Source organism: Zeugodacus cucurbitae, chromosome 6, assembly GCF_028554725.1.
Source record: "Zeugodacus cucurbitae isolate PBARC_wt_2022May chromosome 6, idZeuCucr1.2, whole genome shotgun sequence".
NCBI lineage: Eukaryota > Metazoa > Arthropoda > Insecta > Diptera > Tephritidae > Zeugodacus > Zeugodacus cucurbitae.
Genome location: NC_071671.1, coordinates 18,131,357 through 18,150,567, shown reverse-complemented (window position 1 = coordinate 18,150,567; position 19,211 = coordinate 18,131,357). Strand labels below are relative to the sequence as shown.

The window sequence follows — 19,211 nt, the reverse complement described above, 5'->3', positions numbered from 1 at the left end:
GATGCAAGTTCAATTTATTACGCAGTCAATTGTAAAAATATATGTTAAAACGTAGCGTACGCATATTGCACTACCATTATACCAAGCAAACGAGACTTATGCGCGCCGACTTTAGTAAATTAGCACCAATTTTTGAAATGTTGAAGCAAACGTATAATATTTAACGCAGGCAGAAGCAGTACTAAATATATCCAACTACAAAGTAAGTAAAGCTAATTTTATAGCTTTATTTAAAAATTACGGTGCAGCGGTATGCTTGTTAGTTTTCACTTAACCAGTAAAAATGTGCGTCAAAATGTTTCAACGCTGCAAATTTGCTTTACACCTTATAGCCGCATAAATATTAATCGCATGCCGCAATTATATTAAGTACCTAATTCCATGCGCAATGTTTTCTAATATTGTACTGATTACCATGCCGTAAGTAATAACGGTTAGTTGCATTTTTTCCATTACTATATGAAGCATGTTGCAAGCATTCCGTTAACTGTGTACTACATTCCGTTGCATTCCATGAGTACACCATTATTTTAATTGTAATGATTACTAAACTCTCCCCGGCTAATGCATGCCGTATCCAAAATTATATTGAATTCGTGTAATACATGTTTGCTTACCGCCATTTTGTAGATTTGTAACGGAAGTCGACAGTAACAGTGTAGTTATTTGCAATGCTTTTGAGCGAGTGAAGCGTGTGCGAGTTTCATGTGAGCGTTGTTGATTTAGTGCAAAACGCTTAGGCAGCGTAAACGCTAAACAAGCAGCATAACTGGTACATTTTTCGTGGCTTTTGACGTACTAAAAACATTAGCTTTTGTGCTAACTGACAAAAAATTCGAAAATAAGCAGCTGATTGTCAGTGAGTATCTGACAAGTTGAGAACTGTACTGTTTTGCTAACGCTGTGTGTAGTGGCGTATAGTAGTGTGTGTGCGTGTTTTTGCGCAATGCAACGCGCATAAAGTGAGTAAGAAATGTAATCCTTTTTGACGTTTTAAATGCTAAATATATAAATAGAACTAGAAACTAAATATTGTGCTTTATAGCAGAACAATGTTACGTCACTTGCGTCATTTACGCACAAACATTATGTATGTCATCTTCATTTGATTTGCGTACGCAACAATTGACGACGTATTAGTTTTTGTGTTCTGACTTTATGTTCTTTTTGTTGTGTTGTTTGTTGTTGAGAGGATGTTGTTGTTGTTGTTGTTGAGGATGACTGTTGTTCTTGTTGTTGTTGCTGTTCAAGCAATCTTGGCAAATTATTCGTATTATCACCTAAATAATTTGTCACATATGCTGGTTGTTGCGTTGTTGTCGCCATGTGTGTCGTCACATCGCTCACAACAACTTGTGCATCATCATCATCATCATATGATGTACGACTGTTGGCCACAGCAGTATTGTGACTTGAAATGCGTGTAAGTTTTTTGTGATTTCGATTTTGATTGTTGTTGTTGTTGCTGTTGTTATTACTATCGCTACTATTACCAACACTACCATCAACACCACTACTACTACTACCTCTACTATTCAATGAATTTTGCGTACGTTTAAGGAATTGACTGCCGAATGTTTCCGCCGGCGCACGTTTCACCACCGGTTCATTTTCAGGCGTAACGGCTACACGTACTGCTTTGCCGACACCGCCACTACCCACCACACTCGATGTCGACATTGTAGTGCTCGTGGTTGTGGCCGTCAGTGTGGCCGTTGTATCTGTTGGCGCATTAAGCGCTTGCAATTTCTTCAAATACGCATCAATAAATGTCGCCGGACGTTGCAACGCTTTATTATTATTACTGTTGTTATTATTGATTACAGCTCCGCCTCCATTGCTGCTGCTGCTGCTAATGCTGCTGCGCGTTGGCGCTGACGGTGGCGACGCTTGTTGTGCGCGTTGTGTGTGTTGTTGTTGTGCATTCACGCTTATTGTTGTTGCTGTATTAAACTTACGTTTCTGTTGTTTATCATCAATTGCCTCATTGCTCGCGTCGTCATCCACGTCCGCCTGACTGTCATTCAAATTGTCCTCGTTGTCTTCTATGTCATCTTCATTGTTGTTGTTGTTGTGATTGAACGCTGTCTGTTGTTGCAATTTGGCCGCCGCACTCAATGTATTGCTATAATTTGAATGATTTGTGTTGTTTGTAACGGTATGCTTTAAAACGGTTGCTGTACGTTTACGATTACTACTACTACTGTCGCCAGCGCTGACGCTATCGCCACTGTGCGCTCGCAAAAAACCTAAATAATATTGTAATTGTTTGCGTAATTCATGCGTGTAAATTTGAAAGAGGTTAGGTTGTGCGGTTGTCGATGTTGGTGTTGTTGTTGTTGTTGCTTTACGTTGTTGAATTTGTGTTAATTTAGTGGCCAATATTGTTGTTGTGTGTGGGTGTTGTGGTTGTGTTTGGATTATTGGTTGTGATTTGGATTGTGTTAGCAGCTCATTTGCGTTCGCTAGTGGACGTACTTTGCTTTCATTATTATTATCAATATTACGTTCAATATTTTTAGCAATTTTCAATGTTGCAGTATCCTCAACAACTATTTTCTGATTTTCAAGCGTCTTTTGATTGGTCTTTAAGTGCATAATTTCAGCTTTAACCCTCTCAACATTGTTCTCATATCTTTCCTGTTGCTCCGCGCTACTATCACTACTACTACTCCTAAAATAACTACTCCCTAAACTACTTCCACTACTACTACTCGTGCTACTGCTCACGCTAGTCTGCACCACAACTGCGCCCGGCGGCAACTCTGCGTGCTGCGTTTGCTCGGACGCCACTTTATCTACCACTTCCGCCTTTATATGCGGCGGCGTTTCTTTCGCTGCTACATCGGCTTCATTTGTTGCCGCACCGGACAGCGCATTCACTTGTGCCGCTTGTCCCAACAGCTGTTGCCATTGTGGATTCTGTGCTAAAAACCTGGCTAAAAATTCTAAAGTACCCTGTTGCACTTGCCGTTGTTGTTCGTTGATGTTGTTGTTATTGTTGTTGTGACGGTGTTTAGAGTGTGTTTCCAAGGTGATTGTGGTGCGTGAGTTGGTTTCTGTCGGTGTATTCGTATTGCTAGTGGTTATTGTTTTTGTTGTAACACGATTTGGATCGGAAGTGTCGTCAATAACGCGTGAGGTCTTTTCCACCGCATTATTCTTAGCCAAGGCATCCTGTTCTTCTTCACTACTTATATTCTCACCGGTATCCTCCTCTTCATCATCTTCTTCCTCACTACTAGTATTCTCGGCGCTATTGTTGTTGTCACTGTACAGTTGTTGTTGTTTTTGTGTATAATTTTGATTTTTCGATTTAATTTTGTGTTAACGGTGTTGCAATGTTATCGATTGTTTTGGTTTTTTTTTGGTTTGTTTTACGGGAATTGGTTTTTTGTGTTGTTTAGAGTTGTAATTTGTGTTGTTGTTAAGCAGTTGTTGGTTTGTAATTGTTGTTGTGGTTTTGGGTATGTAAAAATTTGGTTGGATTATTTAAGAAAGACAATTTACAAACATAAGGCATGTACATACATATATATACAAAAATTTACAAATTCAATTTTAATATCAATAGTGTCTTTAGTGTAAGTGTATATATATATGTATAGGTAAATAAGTGTAAATATAGTGTTTAGAAAACGTATATATGTACATTTGGCATAAACTATGTATATGCTACTATAAAAAATTTTGCTAACCAAACTCGTTCATTTATAGGCAGTAAATTTGTTTTTGTACAACAAAAAATTATGCATTTCAATTTTGTACCAAAAACTGTTAAACAAAAAACCCCACTAACTGTATATATATAATTGCTTAAAAATTTGATTTTTAATTTATAGCTAACGTAAACCGTTATTTTATAACTGTAAAAGTCACCATAGTAGTAACAATGACCAATACCGTTATAAGTTGAAATTGTTTTACCAAATTAAAAATTATCAACTACAAAAATAATAAATATTTAAATACTACAGAAAAATTGCTCTTCGGTATTTAAAAAAAATCTTTTTAATAAAATAATAATTTAGTTCTCTCTCATTTACGCTAAGATAAGAACTATAAACGTTCTCATATTATATTTGGAGAGTTGAAAAAGCGTGTACTTACTTGTAAGAACGATAAGCTGGTATGACATTGGAAGTGAGTGGTGTACACCGACCGTCCAGACATGTCTAGTGTAGAAATTGAAAATTGAAATTTTTTATATTCTATGTTTTTTTACAAATCTAAAATTTTAGGATCCTTTTTTACAAATTTAAAATTTTTATAAACAAATTTTTTTAAGATTTAAATTTTTTAAGAAATTTTTTTAAATTTTTTACACTTTCCTGCTTTTTTAATTTCAAACGTTTTTTTAATTAAAAAAATTATATAAATATGTATATATAATTATATAAATATGTATATATTTTTATAATTTTTTTTTGTACAAATTTTTATAAACGCAAACTTTTTTTAAGTATAATATAAATTTTAAATTTTAATAACAAAATTAAGTTTTAAATTTTTTTACTACACAATTTAAAATTTTCTGTTTTTTTATAATATTAAACGTTTTATAATTTAAAATAAAAAAAAATAAAAAAATTTAATTTATAGTTTACAAAAAAATAAAAAAATTTAATTTTTTTTTACTCAAATTTTTTTATAATATCGAATTTTTTAATTCATATTATTATTAAATAATCTGTTTATAAATTTAATTTTTTTATATTTAATAGACTCCTTAAAAAATGTTTAAAATTTACGACACTTCAAAGCAATTACTCACCAGCCCACTGCCGCATGTCGAACCCTCTGCGGCCGGTCGATATGCCACACAGTAGCCCGTCTGCGCATCGAAACAGAACAGCTGCGCGCAGACGCGCTCATCCTTGAAGCAGGCGTACGTGCCACGATCGCGACGACACTGCGCGTCCAGCGAGAGCAGTGTACCGGGCAAAGCGCGGCCCAGCGCGCTATCCTCATGCGGTGCATTGTGCAAGCAGGTGGCGGTGTCGCCGCTGTGAAATTAAAACGAAAAACAATTTTAATATAAATTTAATTTCTACATTATTGCGCGCTACTCACTTCAAGAAGTGATGGAAACTCTGTATGGTGCATGGTGACCACCGGAAACCGCGTTCGGTGTGTCTTAAATCGGACATTATATAGCCGTCCTCCCAGCGGCAGCGTTGCGCACCCGGACCGCCGAGGTAGCTGGGTGGTGGTGAACCGTCGTGCACGGCGCCGAGCCTATATGTGACATAAATGTTTAAACGTAAGGCGTGTGTGTTGTGTTGTGCAAAAATTATATAGTTTACAGTTATAATTATGTCTTTTTCTGTTTTTTTCTTTCTTAATTTTGCAAAATACCATACTCAAGCGTGTTATTTATTTCTTAAGTTAGTTGCTGGCGTAGGATATGCAAACGAGTTTCTCTGCATGTTAATGCGCATATGTCATTAGTGACAGCGGAAATCGCTTTAATAGTTAGGCTAGGCGATTGGCTAGCGACGTTGTCAAGTGTTTTTTCGTGTTTTTAGCATGGGTGTGTTGTTGTTGTTTCGTTTTTTTAATGCAACAATTTGTGATTAAATTTGTAGAAATGTTTCTTTTATGAAACACCCTGTACTGTAATGTTAGTAAACTTCAAGCAGTGAGTTATCGATAACAACTGATTTCATCGTTTCTCGTGAGATCAAAATGAAGATTTGAATTTTTGGTTTCATCGAGTCTATTCCGGTAAATTTAATGACAGAGATGTATCACGGTCTAGAAGGCCAATTATCGAATATACCGACAAAAAAAAAAAACGAAAATCGAGCCGAAGCAATGTTTTAATTGCCCAGAAGCTAAATATTGTACAGAAAACTGTTTGGAACCTTTTAAGTAAGGCTGGATACAAAAAATGGATTAACGTAAAACACGGAATATGGTCAACAAGACATCGCCTGGAAGAAATGGTCCTAGACCAATAGGAAATGAATAGTGTTCCATCAGGACAAGGTCAGCCCAAACACCTCGTTAGTGACTAGGCAGAAGCTACGAGAGCTTGGTTGAGATGTCCTTATGTGTCCAACTTATAGTCCGGACCTGATACCAAGTGATTACTAACTGTTTCAGTCTATGACGAATGGTTTTTCTGGTGAAAAATTCGCCTCAAGAGAAGCTTGTAAAAATGTGGACCTATTTTTTGCCAATATAGACGAGGGTTTCTCTGAGGGTGGCATTATGGAATTACCCTCAAAATGGCAGCAACTTATCGAAGAAAATAGTGTATATTTGACTTAAATCCGAGCTTAATATTGAAATAATGGATTTCTTACTATATGTGTTCAAAATATATATTTATTCTAAAATAAGCTTTAATAATATTTTTGTGAAGATTTTATTAAGTTTTAAATTTTTAAAAATATTTTTTATTATAGTTATTTAATTGTACTTACAAGTGTCCAACTTCATGGGCAGCCACAATGATACCGCTGAAACCGCCAGTATCCTCAATGATGGCAACACTGTTGACTTTTTCCAAACGCTTGTTCACAACGCAGGCACCGCCAACATACGCAAAACCTTTTTTTGCATTTTTTTTCGAACAAATACACAATATTTGCATAGTAAATAGATTGAACGTAGAAAAAAAAATGTAAAAAAAAATTAGCAATTAGTACCAAAAAATATGCATGTAAGTTTCTAAGCAAGCAGTAGGAAGTTGACAATTTACGCAAAATTAAACCGAAACCATTACTAAAAAATATTCAAAAAAAATTTAGCTTAAAAATTACCAGTTTTTTTCATTAGAAATAACTTTGTGTAAACCAGTAAGTGCAAAAATTGTTAAAATTGCTTAATGCCTGCAAGCTGGCGTTTATTGCATATGCTTTTCGCAAAAAAAAGCTGGTAATCCAATCTAAATTTCTGTGCTATGTGCGTGGTGGTCTCTGTGTGTGTGTGTGTGACAAGGTGGTTGATGTATTTGAGGCGTGACGCAATTATGACATAAAATATGAGTATGAACACCGATCAGCAATCAATTAATACTGTTTTTTTTTCAAATATATAAGCAAATGTGTTGTAAAATAAGCTGTGAATTTTTGTGATAAGATCAATGCGAATTTTCATGCAAGTTTTTTATTATTTTTAAGTTCGAAATATTATATACATACATGTTCTTTAATAAGATAACCGCACCTTGCAACTTTTCCAAAGTAGCAATTATAAAAAAGTTTTAGTAAGAAAACTTTGGGTTAGTTTTTGTTTGTATAAAGTTATCATATAAAATATTCATTTCTAGATTAAATAGCACCTACAATTTTTTTCGAATTAACTTCGAATCTTTTGAACTAACTTAGAATTTTTCGAACAACCTTTTGAAAGTCAATAGAAAACATTTTAGAATTTTTCAAACCATTTTTGAATTTTTCAAACATACATCGAATTTTTCGAAATACTTTTCAAATCCATATTTTTTTAAATTTTCGTTTTTTTTAATGCAAATACGCAATTGTGTAACTCATTTCGAATTTTTCGAACAAACTTCGAATCTTTCGAACTACTTTTCGAATATAAAATTTTTTAACTTTGCTTATTTTAATGTAAACACTCAATTGTGTGCCTTATGACTACATTGCTTTACTCTTTCTCTTTAAACTTTTTGCATTAAAAGGCGTTAAAAAGAGTTTATTAATTTCATTAATCGCTTGTATTCAACTTCATCGCTGAAAACTGGTTCTTTTACGCTCGTAGTGTGTAGCCCTCCTTCAATAAAATATTGCATTTTATGACATATTTTCCGGCATTGTAATGACAGTAATTTGCTTAAGACTTTAATCTGTTTGGCAAAAAAGCTTGTTTTCTTATTGCTTTATTTTCATATTTTGTATTGGACCTTTTTGAAATGGTTTTTCGAATGAAAAATCTTGAGAAACTGGCCTGAAATACACTTGATATTTTTGATAATCTTTCAAAGATTTTATTTTGAGACATAAAAGTGGAACCAGTGTGAACTCAGCTTAAGGATATTTAGCAATTGATAATTTTTTTCGAATAAATATATATAATTTAATAAAGCCATTATAAGGGAAAATCGTATACTAAAAATTGAAGATATATATATTAGTATATGGAGGTTGTATATATTCTTATTAATAAAGTACATTAAAAGCTTAAAGTAAGACATATATCATAGTAGAATTCAAAAAAGAAAATAAAATTTTGTTGTAGAAAAGAACGTGTCACAATACCGTCAGCAGTGACAATCAGCTGCGCGAATCGCTGACATGAAGAGCGGTAAGCGTGTGAAATGCGCTTAATCACTTTCGACATATTTACACGTTTAGTTAAAGGGAAATAAAATTTTGTGTTTTATTTTACAAATAAAAGTTTTCAAAGAATATCACGTGCTCCATTTTTCTTTTTGTTTTAGGCGAGAGTAAAGAATAGTTAAGAAGAAACGTGCTTAAGATTCTATACAACGAGAAATATTACACACAGTTTGAATGATTTGATGTGACATTTAGTTTATATGATATTTGTGTTTTTGATTTATTTTTAAATCGTAAAATTCTTTCTGCTTTTTACTGCGCTTCAAAGCCTCTTTCTCTTTATATACACATCTTGTTTTGTGTTTGTCATATTGACATTTACCTGCTGTACCACGATTACATTCACCATAAGCTGATGTACGTCTGCACATATCAAGTCTGTGTTGTTTTTAAAGTTAATGAAAAAAATAAATTATTAAATACGATATTATAGTAACTTATTTTATATTATGAAGAAAAAAAAAATATTAAAGAAGAAGTTTTGATAGATTTAGCGATAATGTTGATTTTTTAAATAATCAGTCAGTAAAGGTTGAAGTGTAGAATGTACTGAAGATAATTGAAGAAGTCTTCTTATTGCAGTTCTAGAGTATACACAATGGTCTCAAAATAAAACTAACTCGCTGGGATGCTGTTTTTTTTTCAATAAATTACTTGTAAATTTGGAATTTTAAATTTACGATATATATTTACGATATTTAAAAATACATATTTCTCTGTTGCATTTCATCATAAAATGCTTATATTTTAAAATATTTTTCTTAAAACGCCTAAATACGATATTTAGAATTTACGATATAACCTTGCATATCAAAATCTTGAATGTTTATATTATTTCTAAATAAACCTTTTCATAAAATGCTTCAAATTACTTCAAAATTACGATATCACAAATTTACGACATAAGTGTGAAAATCCAAACTTTGATTATTTCAGTAAGAATATATGTTTCGAATCTCTTTGATTTATATCAAAACTAACTCTTAAAAACCCTCACAAATTTAGTTCCTAACTTACGATATTACTATATAATGACAATAATTAATTAATAGAACAAATATCTTTCTTTCCAATAGTATATTCTATTTACTATATTAATTCTATCTCATATATTTTCAACTTTTAAAACCGTTTACGTTATTTAAATCAGTTGTATTATTATGTTTTTATTAAAAACGATATATTTAGCTACACAAAGCAGTTATCACTAATAAAATCCATAAAACCCAACTCCATTTACTCCATAAAGCATTTAAATATAAAAATAAGCAAATTTCCTGCGTTAGCTTCTATATTAGATTTACGATATTAGCCCACAGCTTTATCTCGTAACCGACTTATTATAACTAAAAGCGCTTAAACCTGTAACAATTCAGCATTTACTAAACGGAAGAAATTAGGGCTGACAAATTAACGTACATATACCAAACAACCACTAAAACCGTTATCTAAAATATGCATAAAATCTACGATATTGGTAAAAACAGTGTAATTTTGAATGTGCTGCGATAAAATCTGGTGTGTGTTGTGTATGTGTGCACTCATGTAATGTTGTTGCTGGTGTCTTCAAACACTTTTACATATTGTTGTTGTAATGTTTACTGTTATTTTGGTGTTTTTGTTTTTGGAATGCATGTACTATGTGCTGTAAAATGTTTGCCGCTAACAGTTAACACGAAATAATTGTATGTGTGCGCTCTCATCAATTGCTGTTCTTACGATAAACCCCATAAAAAAGCTTCAACGATATTATTCAGGTTAATTTCCAAACGAATTTCGAACTACTTATGTAACTAATTGTAAATAACGGAAGATTTCAGATTTTTACCCGCTGTGCCTTTGGTGCAACGACCGCCTTTACGTCTTCGACACATATCATACCTGTATTATGTATACATTTGAGTATTGAATTTTTACGATAAACGAAATAAAGTGTAGAAATATAGTTAAATAGCAAGGAAAAATAGAAGAGTAGTGTTTTGGTATAGACATATTTTCAAGTAAATTAAGGCGAAAATATTTAGTTTGTTTGAAAATTTTAAGAAAAAATATTTTGGAGAGAAATAATTGCTGTTTTAAAGCGACAGCTGTCAGCAAGTGCGCCAATTAAATTTTCACACCTGCCTACTTAGCTGCGTCGCTATTTTTGGGTTGAATTTTTAAATTTTGTATTGTTTTTTGCATTTAATTTTTTTTATATTTTTTTACTGTTAATTTTTTTTTTTTGTTCTTTTAATTTTTCGTTATTTTTGTAAATTCTCTGCGTGCTTTACTCACTTGGTTATCGCCACAGCAATATCGTAGACGGGCAAACGGCGCTCACGGAATAAATATTTACCCATATCGGTTAAGGCAGCTGCCGAATCGATGGCATCTCGTCCGACACGATTCCTTTCCAGGTATGGTGTTGCATCTCTTCCCTGTTGTCATCATCGTGCATATTTTTGGTATAAATATGTGGAAGATAAATTTTTTTGGTGAAATAAATGTGAAAAAGAGGAGAAAAAATAATAAAAATAAGATTATTGTGTAATGAAAAAATATATATAAAAAAATTACGAAATAAATAACAATGTAACGAATGCCAGCCAACAATGTGACCTGTGGTTACGTGTTTCTGGTACCAAATTGGTTGAATAGCATTATTGGAGTAGGAAGTCAGAAGTTGTCAGCGAAATCAGCTGATATGATAAAATAAATAAGAAATATAAAAATTGCAAGGAGAGTATACAAAATTTTATAAAATGCTCTCCAAACCTATTTTTAAAGGATCCTTAACTAATACCTCAAAACGCAGTTCACCATTTATAATATTTAAATAATTGAAAGCTATTCCATCATTGACAATTTAGTATATTAATCGATAATAAGACCATTTTAAAAGTATATTGAAAGTATCATTTATTAATTATTCTAATATCAAGCCACACACAAATCAAGCAAACCAATCATTTTTTATACAATTTCCTATTTAGTTGACATATGTAATAGATGTACGAGTAGACTCGTGTAGACTGAGTTGTATGCGACACCGTATATGAGTATAACGCCCATGAAACAAGGCTGTCAATTTAGAATTAGCATACCATTTCTGCAACACCACAAGTGTCAATCAAAATATAAAATTAGCGTAAATAAAAGACTAACCATGTTATAAATCATATAATAATAATAATAAATGCAGCTGTGTTTATAATGTCTGCAGTATGTTTTACAGATTAACTACAGAGACTATAAGAGATTTATTCGTTTTGCATGTATAAAATAAATTCAATATATCGATTTAGTGGACAAATATAATGTATGTAAGTTGATTGGGAAAGATAAAACTCCCTGTGGGGACGTAGTATTAATAAAAAATTTAATAAGAACGCTAAAATTCGATTGACTTCAAAGACTGTTTCACAAGTTCAATATTTCTCCAAGAAAACATTTAAAGAAAATTGGTCAATATAATTTATTGCATTGAAATGATTGTCTACAAGTTATTTTTTTAGTAAGAGGCAAGGGCTTTAGAAATGATTTCCGATTTGCTTTTAACTAAAGATTTGGAAATCGATTAATTATCGTTATCAAGTGCACAAGGATATCCATTATCATCAATCATCAACGATCTTTAACTATGCGATTTACTTATGAGGGCACTGTATATGAACTGACCAACCATCAGATTGTGTATGTCAATAATTCTTCAACTATTTATGGTAAAAATAATTATAGTCTCAGTTTAAATAACAAAAATCTAACCATATTGATTAAAATTCTGGTACAACGTCAGTCGAGTCCACGGAATCGACTACGATTAAGCCGAACTTGTATATTCATTTTCGTTGCATGGATTAGAATTTAAACAACGGAAAATAAATATTTCGATTCAGTTATTATGACCAAAAATTGGTCATTTATTTATAGTAAGACAAAGTAAGTAGTAGGCTAACTAACAAAATATCTATTGATCCGAAGTCTCATTCCCACGTTAGTCGAGTCTACATAACCGAAATGAATACATATTTTTATCCGAACAAAAAAATGTATACGTTCTACCGAAGAAAGATTGTTCAATCGGTAGTCCCGTCATGTCGACAGTCGGGTCTACGTAACTGGATGGATCCAGTTTTTATTGGTCCAAAGCGAGAACGAGCTCGGACATCAATATAACGTCGCTTTCGTTGTATGGATTAGAAATTAGACAAAGGAAAAGAAAGTTTGATCAATATGAAGTCCCGTTATGGCTACAGTCGAGTCTACGTAACCGGAGAAAACCAGATTCTTATCCGTTCAAAAACGGAAACGCTTTCTTTGGTTGAATTAGGCTTAAAGCCTAGATCAGCACCTTGAAGGCGATAGAAAAAGTAAGATAATTCTCTTTTCGACCAAAAATTTTGTCGAAAAGAAACGAGATCTGTTTGTTAGAGAGTTGAAAAACGACAATTCTCGTTTGAGTGCTCAGATGGTTAAGAAGAATGGTAAGATTATCGAAAGAACTTAAACAAAGTTATTGCCTCGGGAAAACCAAAGTTATATTAAAAAATACTGTATTTTCATCTTCACCTAATTTAATTCCATTTTCACACGAATTTTACACATTAATTCCAGTTGTATCCATAGCCTAAAGTGTAGTGTTCGATTGCTGATATGCAAAAGTGAAATTCGAAGCTGCAAAAAGCAAAGGTGATTATACTATATTAAAGCTGCACCTGTTACGGCTACCTTTTGCCCTTTCCAAATTGCAATTATACTACGAAAATCTTTGCACGAAAAGCAATATAAAGAAGTGAAAAAAATGCAACAAACCAAACCAGTAATCAAAAGTGAAGAAGTCTCAAAAAATCATTTGCTGAACTATCATCAGCTGGAACACGTTTAACCTTTTCGTGCCAACAGTTAGACGCCAGTTGTTAATGTATGGTAATTCACCGCAGATATACTATGTATATGAGAAACTAACGGTAATTGAATGAAATAAAAACAAATAACAACATGTAATAAAGCAACAACATTTGTAATGCTTTGACAAGCCAAAACGTTGCAACCGTTAAACCAAAGTGGAATTTTTGGTGAAAAAGTAACATCTTCAAATGAAACTAACGAGTCTTTTTGCGCTGCCGGGCAGTAGTAAACAAATACACAAAAATATAATAACGTAGCTGCCACAACAAATTTACTAACCTTTAAAAACCAATATTAGTGTGTGTTATGCAATGAAAATGTTACTGAGTTAGGCCGTCGCACAGAAATGTGGTTGGCATTCGCTTTGACTACCTATGATGCTAAGTATGTTGTTGCTGCTATTGGCGCGCTGTCATTAAGCGCATACGTGTTGCGTCAGCGACGTAAAGATAAAGTGGTCAGCAAAGTAAAAAAAAAAAAACAAATAGCAAGTGAGCTGCTAGTCTACAGGTAGTTAGTGAAGTGCTTTGTTGGTGGCAGAAGCTGCATAACCTACACGTGCGCTTGTAACGGCCTTACAACTGGCTGACAATGCAAGCTGAAATTTACTACAAGTGCAGATTATTTGCATATGCTAAGGCAAATAAACAAAGCGGAAGCTGATTTCCGTTGCAACGCTGCAGAGATTTGCAGCAGCCCAAAGCAGTTAAGCGCGGCGCTGCGGTAAAGATAGACAGAAAAGCAATGAAAACAAGTAAGGGAGGACAAAGTTCGCATATAACCGTATTTTTTATACTCCTGCAAATTATTTATTTAATTTTATTATGAGAACAATCAATTTGAACTATATATTCGGCATTAAGTCCACTAGAATAACGAAAATCATTATATTTAGTATAAGAAGGCTTAACCGATTTCACTAATTTTCACCATCAAACTACACTATATCCAAGACTATACGCTCAGTTGATTTGGTTGAGATATTTCACATACTGATCGATTTATAAGATATAAAGCCTACCGTATTTTTGAAAAACCTATAATTAGGCATGTGGGAGTTAGGGGAAGTAATGATCCAATTGCACCAATTTTTGGCACAGAGACTTTCTTTAAAATATTTGTTAAATTTAGTGATATTTTCGGTAAAAAATTGTCCATTGACAGTGAGGTCTTCAAATTTGTGTTATATGGGATGTAGACATGGTTGTTAACCGGTTTCGCTCATTTTCTATCGGTATCATCAGTGACATCCTGATATTATGTACTAAATTTTATTGAAATCGGTCGTTTAATATCTGAGATATGGTTTTGAACCAAAAATGGATCTATTCCACTTTTTATACAAATCTGAATGCCCCTTCTTGTTGTGATCCTCTGTATAAACCTAAATTTTCATAGCATTAATAGTGGCTTAGTTACAGCATTTTAAAGCTTTTCAGTTAACACCTTTTTATAGGCGCGGCAATGGTCAGATTTCGAAATCTGCAATTCTCATGGAGCCAAGGAATATGTGTACCAAGTTTTATTAAGATATCTCAAGTTTGACTAAAGTTATCGCTTGCAAGGACGGAAGATCGGTCAACACGTTTCGTCATCCTGATAACGTTGGTATATATAACCCTATATCTAACTCGTTTAGTTTTATGACTTACAAGCAACCGTTATGTGAACAAAACTATTTTACCCCCTGTGCAATATGTTGCTAGAGTAAACGAATGGCTGCGGCAGCTGTTGGCAACAGCTGATAGCATAAGCGCTGCGCGGAAGCGTGATTCGCTTAGCATTTTGCTCATTTTTGCAGCGTTTTGTCAGTGATGAAATTTTCTATGCGCAATACAACCCTGTATGTCGAGTTAAACAGTTCGCAATTGCAACATTCACACGTCGACAAACAGTCAGTCAAACAAAGTCAAAGTCGTACAGCAGGGTTGCTTTTGCTCTTCATGCATTTCAGTTAAGTATTTGAACTAGTTTCGATTCACTTGAAATTGAAATTTGTTGGAATTGCATTGCCACTGAAGGTGAGCGCTGAAGCGTGGAAATGTTGCAAGCGCGCATGCGCAGATGCTACACTGGCATGCTGCAATTCTAAGTGGCTAAAAATTGATTTTTTTATATCAATGCTGGCACTTAACGGCTGGTAAATGGTACCAAAGTATAAAGCGCCTGCTTGAAATCGTGATTTGAGTGAAGGCAATGTATAGCAGTTATGCCAATTTGACATAAATATGCTATAAAAATATGAGAAGGCATAATAATTTCAAGTTTTGTGTGTGCCTTATTGCGCTGCATTTTGATTACAACACCACATAGCATTCTTCAAGCTGTCAGAAGCGTTGCTGCTTCTTTTTTTTGTATAAATTTTTTTCTGTATTTTATGCCTTCGTTCCAAAAATTATTCACCACATCTGCGTGCTGGCATTTATAATGATTTTTATGTGTTTCTGCTGAAAATTAATAACAATTCGTGTGTGTCCTTGATGCGATTTTTATGACCAAAATTTTATGATAATTCAATCATTGACAAGTACATAACGTTAACGTATTGATGTCTCCGTATTGATTTGTGCTTTTCTGATACGACCATTAAAAAGCATTCATTATCAATGCTTAAAAAGTGGGCATTTGCATGCAACACGTAAAAGTTGTCTGCGGTACAAAAACAAAATAAAATAAAAATGTAAAAAGGGGCAATGCACCGAACTAATTACAATTATATATTGAGGAAATCATATACAAAGTGAAGCAGGTTTATTTATATTGCGTTGACTCACATAGCACTTGACTCATAATACTTGAGAAAAAGGTACATTTTATATGACCTTGAAATTGCTTGTATCAAGATCTATTTAGAACTCTCTTCACTAATAAGCATTCAACACACAGAGAGCCACAGAAAAGCTTTAAACTTTATCAAAACAAATATTTTTCTAACAAATTATCAGCACTATCGCCAACAAAAACTATTTAACACCTAATAATTTGCAAAACAAATATAAAATTGCAAATACAGCAATGTGTGAAAATTCCTTAAACCGTAAAGTTAGTTGGTAAGACAAAGAAACATGCGGTGAAAATGTGAAAAATTGCTCTCTTTGAAGCACTTTCTTGTTTTGAGAGCGTAGAAAACAATGTTCTTCTTCTTCTTCTTGACTGGCGTAGACACCGCTTACGCGGTTATAGCCGAGTCCAAAACAGCGCGCCACGCATCTCTCCTTCTGGCAGTTTGGCGCCAATTGGTTATTCCAAGCGAAGCCAGGTCCCTCTCCACCTGGTCCTTCCATCGGAGTGGTGGTCTCCCTCTTCCTCTGCTGCCACCAGCGGGTACTACATCGAATACTTTCAGAGCTGGAGCACCTTCATCCATTCGAACAACATGTCCTAGCCAGCGTAGCCGCTGTTTTTTTATTCGCTGGACTATGTCTATGTCGTCGAATAACACATACAGCTCATCGTTCCATCGTCTGCGGTATTAGCCGTTGCCAATTCTTAAGGGACCATAAATCTTCCGCAAAACCTTTCTCTCGAAAACTCCTAGTGCCGTCTCATCGGATGTTGACATCGTCCACGCTTCTGCACCGTAAAGTAGGACAGGAATGATGAGAGACTTGTAGAGTTTGGTTTTTGTTCGTCGAGAGGGGACTTTACTTTTCAATTGCCTACTTAGTCCAAAGTTACGTGATCTTAATTACAATACGTTTTAAAAAGTATCGGTAAAATGAAGAATATTATCATTTTATGGCAAACCAAACGGAGTAAAACTTTGATACATTCATTCTTAAGATCATTATTTTCAAATAAAAAAAAAAAAAATATTTTCATCATATATTCAAGGTTCAAGACAAAAAACATCTGTCACTTGATAATTAAATGCCCACGGTTTTCTAATACTAATCTTATTTAGGTAACCGAAGTTATATATTGAAACCAGTTGAGCTTTCAATCAATTACAATCCTAGATTTACGTTCTATACAATTTTTGTTTAATTAGATCGAGAAACCCTGCATCTTCTAAGTGATTTCAAAATCCTTACATTTGCCTTATTATTTTGAAACAACTCAATTATATGAGACATTTCACTTGAAAATAGTATTTGAGAACCTTCCATAATGAAAGACTTTGAATGAGTATTAGCTTCATGATTGGGAAGGACCTCTCCGAGCCGTTCGATACCAAACGAGGTTTCAGACAAGGTGACTCACTATCGTGCGACTTCTTTAACTTGATGCTGGAAAAATTATAAGAGCTGCAGAACTAAATACAGAAGGTACAATCTTCTACAAGAGTGTACAGCTCCTGGCGTACGCCGATGATATTGATATCGGAAGCAACAACCGCGCCGTTAGTTCTGCTTTTTCCCGCCTGGATAAGGAAGCGAAGCGAATGGGTCTGGAGGTGAATGAGGACAAGACGAAATATCTCCTGTCATCAAACAAACAGTCAGCGCACTCGCGTCTTGGTTCCCACGTCACTGTTGTCAGCCATAACTTTGAAGTAGTAGATAGTTTCGTATATCTGGGTAGCAGCATCAACAACACGAACAATGTCAGCCTCGAAATCCAGCGCAGAATCACTCTTGCCAACAGGTGCTACTTTGGACTGAGCAGGCAATTGAACAGTAAAGTCCTCTCTCGACGAACCAAAATCAAACTCTACAAGTCGCTTGTCAATCCCGTCCTGCTTTATGGTGCAGAAGCTTGGACGATGTCCACATCAGATGAGACGACACTAGGAGTTTTCGAGAGGAAAATTTTGCGCATGATTTATGGTCCTCAGAACATTGGCAACGGCGAATACCGCAGACGATGGAACGATGAGCTGTACGAGTTATACGACGACACTGGCAAAGATAGCGGTGAGGTCATGTTGTCCGACCTAGCACTCCAGCCCTGAAAGTGTTCGATGCAGTATCCGCCGGAGGAAGCCGAAGAAGGGGAAGGCCTCCACTCCGTTGGAGGGATCAGGTGGAGAGCGACCTGGTTACACTTGGGATTTCCAACTGGCGCCGAACTGCGAAGGAGAGCGAGAAGTGGCGCACTATCGTCGATTCGGCTATAACCGGCTAAACGGTTGCAACGCCAATCACATACATACATACATTAGCTTTTTTCAAACATATAATTCTAATATTTAATTAAGTGGTAATCCACAATTAGTCAATTGAGCGTTTGTATGCGAAACTTAGTTAAAATTAGGTTTTAAAATTTTCGATCTGTTTGAACAGGATATAAGTTTAAAAAAGCTTTTATTTGATAAAATTGATTAATGATTGATTCCATTTCAAGCTTTCATCTTCTATTTGAACATATTTTGGGAAAAGTTAGAGTGAAATTAACACATATTTTTGTAATTAAGATAATTAAGTATTCAATGACAATTAATTAATTGTACTTTTGTAAGGTAAATTTATTCAAATTAATAATTGCAATTTTTTAAATGATTATCAGGTCATACATATAAAAAAACAAGGGATAAATAAGTTGACTATCTGAGGCTATATGAACAAAATTTTAATAAACGGGCTCTATCTATATTTAAATTGTGTGGGAAATAATATTAAATTTGTAGAGGAAACTTTCGATTTTGCTTTCGAAATTAACCTACTCAATTTATCACTTTTTGTAAGGTGTGAAGAATAATACAATTGCTACATAGTCAATAAATCAGAAACTGTGATGTACTTTTATTAAAGGTGGCAATAATAGTTCTCACCAGGATTGTATCGAATTTTTGAAATATCAAAGTTAATCAACACCATTAGTACTGCTTTATTTATATATGGCAAAATATATTAAAATGAGACGGCTGACACATTTATGCAGTTCAGCCCTGCTGTGAACCTGGTTCAATGCTTTATTTGAAAGTTAAATTTTATTTGTAAAACTATGCAATTAATACTAAATGGGATACAAAAATTTATATTCAATTAAGATAGCGTGAAAGCCATGCATAAGATATGTCAAGCCATAAATGTATTTATCAATTGCCAGGTGCTGCCATAAAATAAATTA

The 19,211-nt window shown here is 34.0% G+C and overlaps 1 protein-coding gene across 7 annotated transcripts in view; it reads right to left on the bottom strand.

Annotated features, from left to right (window-relative positions):
• Nucleotides 1–19,211, bottom strand: part of LOC105218881 (venom metalloproteinase 3) — a 147,820-nt gene that overhangs the window by 3,539 nt on the left and 125,070 nt on the right. For 2 of the 7 annotated variants that reach the window (XM_054234964.1, XM_011194737.3), the window contains exons 9-15: nucleotides 10,587–10,729; nucleotides 8,632–8,687; nucleotides 6,432–6,558; nucleotides 5,074–5,238; nucleotides 4,775–5,006; nucleotides 4,111–4,175; nucleotides 618–3,271 (exon numbers count right to left, since the gene is read on the bottom strand). In XM_054234964.1, coding sequence (XP_054090939.1) covers nucleotides 1,102–3,271; nucleotides 4,111–4,175; nucleotides 4,775–5,006; nucleotides 5,074–5,238; nucleotides 6,432–6,558; nucleotides 8,632–8,687; nucleotides 10,587–10,729 — 2,958 coding nt within the window. In that variant the 3' untranslated portion in view covers nucleotides 618–1,101. Of the gene's footprint in view, nucleotides 1–617; nucleotides 3,272–4,110; nucleotides 4,176–4,774; nucleotides 5,007–5,073; nucleotides 5,239–6,431; nucleotides 6,559–8,631; nucleotides 8,688–10,137; nucleotides 10,191–10,586; nucleotides 10,730–19,211 lie in introns of all 7 variants that reach the window. The other 5 variants (XM_054234965.1, XM_054234966.1, XM_054234967.1 and 2 more) reach the window with 5 other exon arrangements.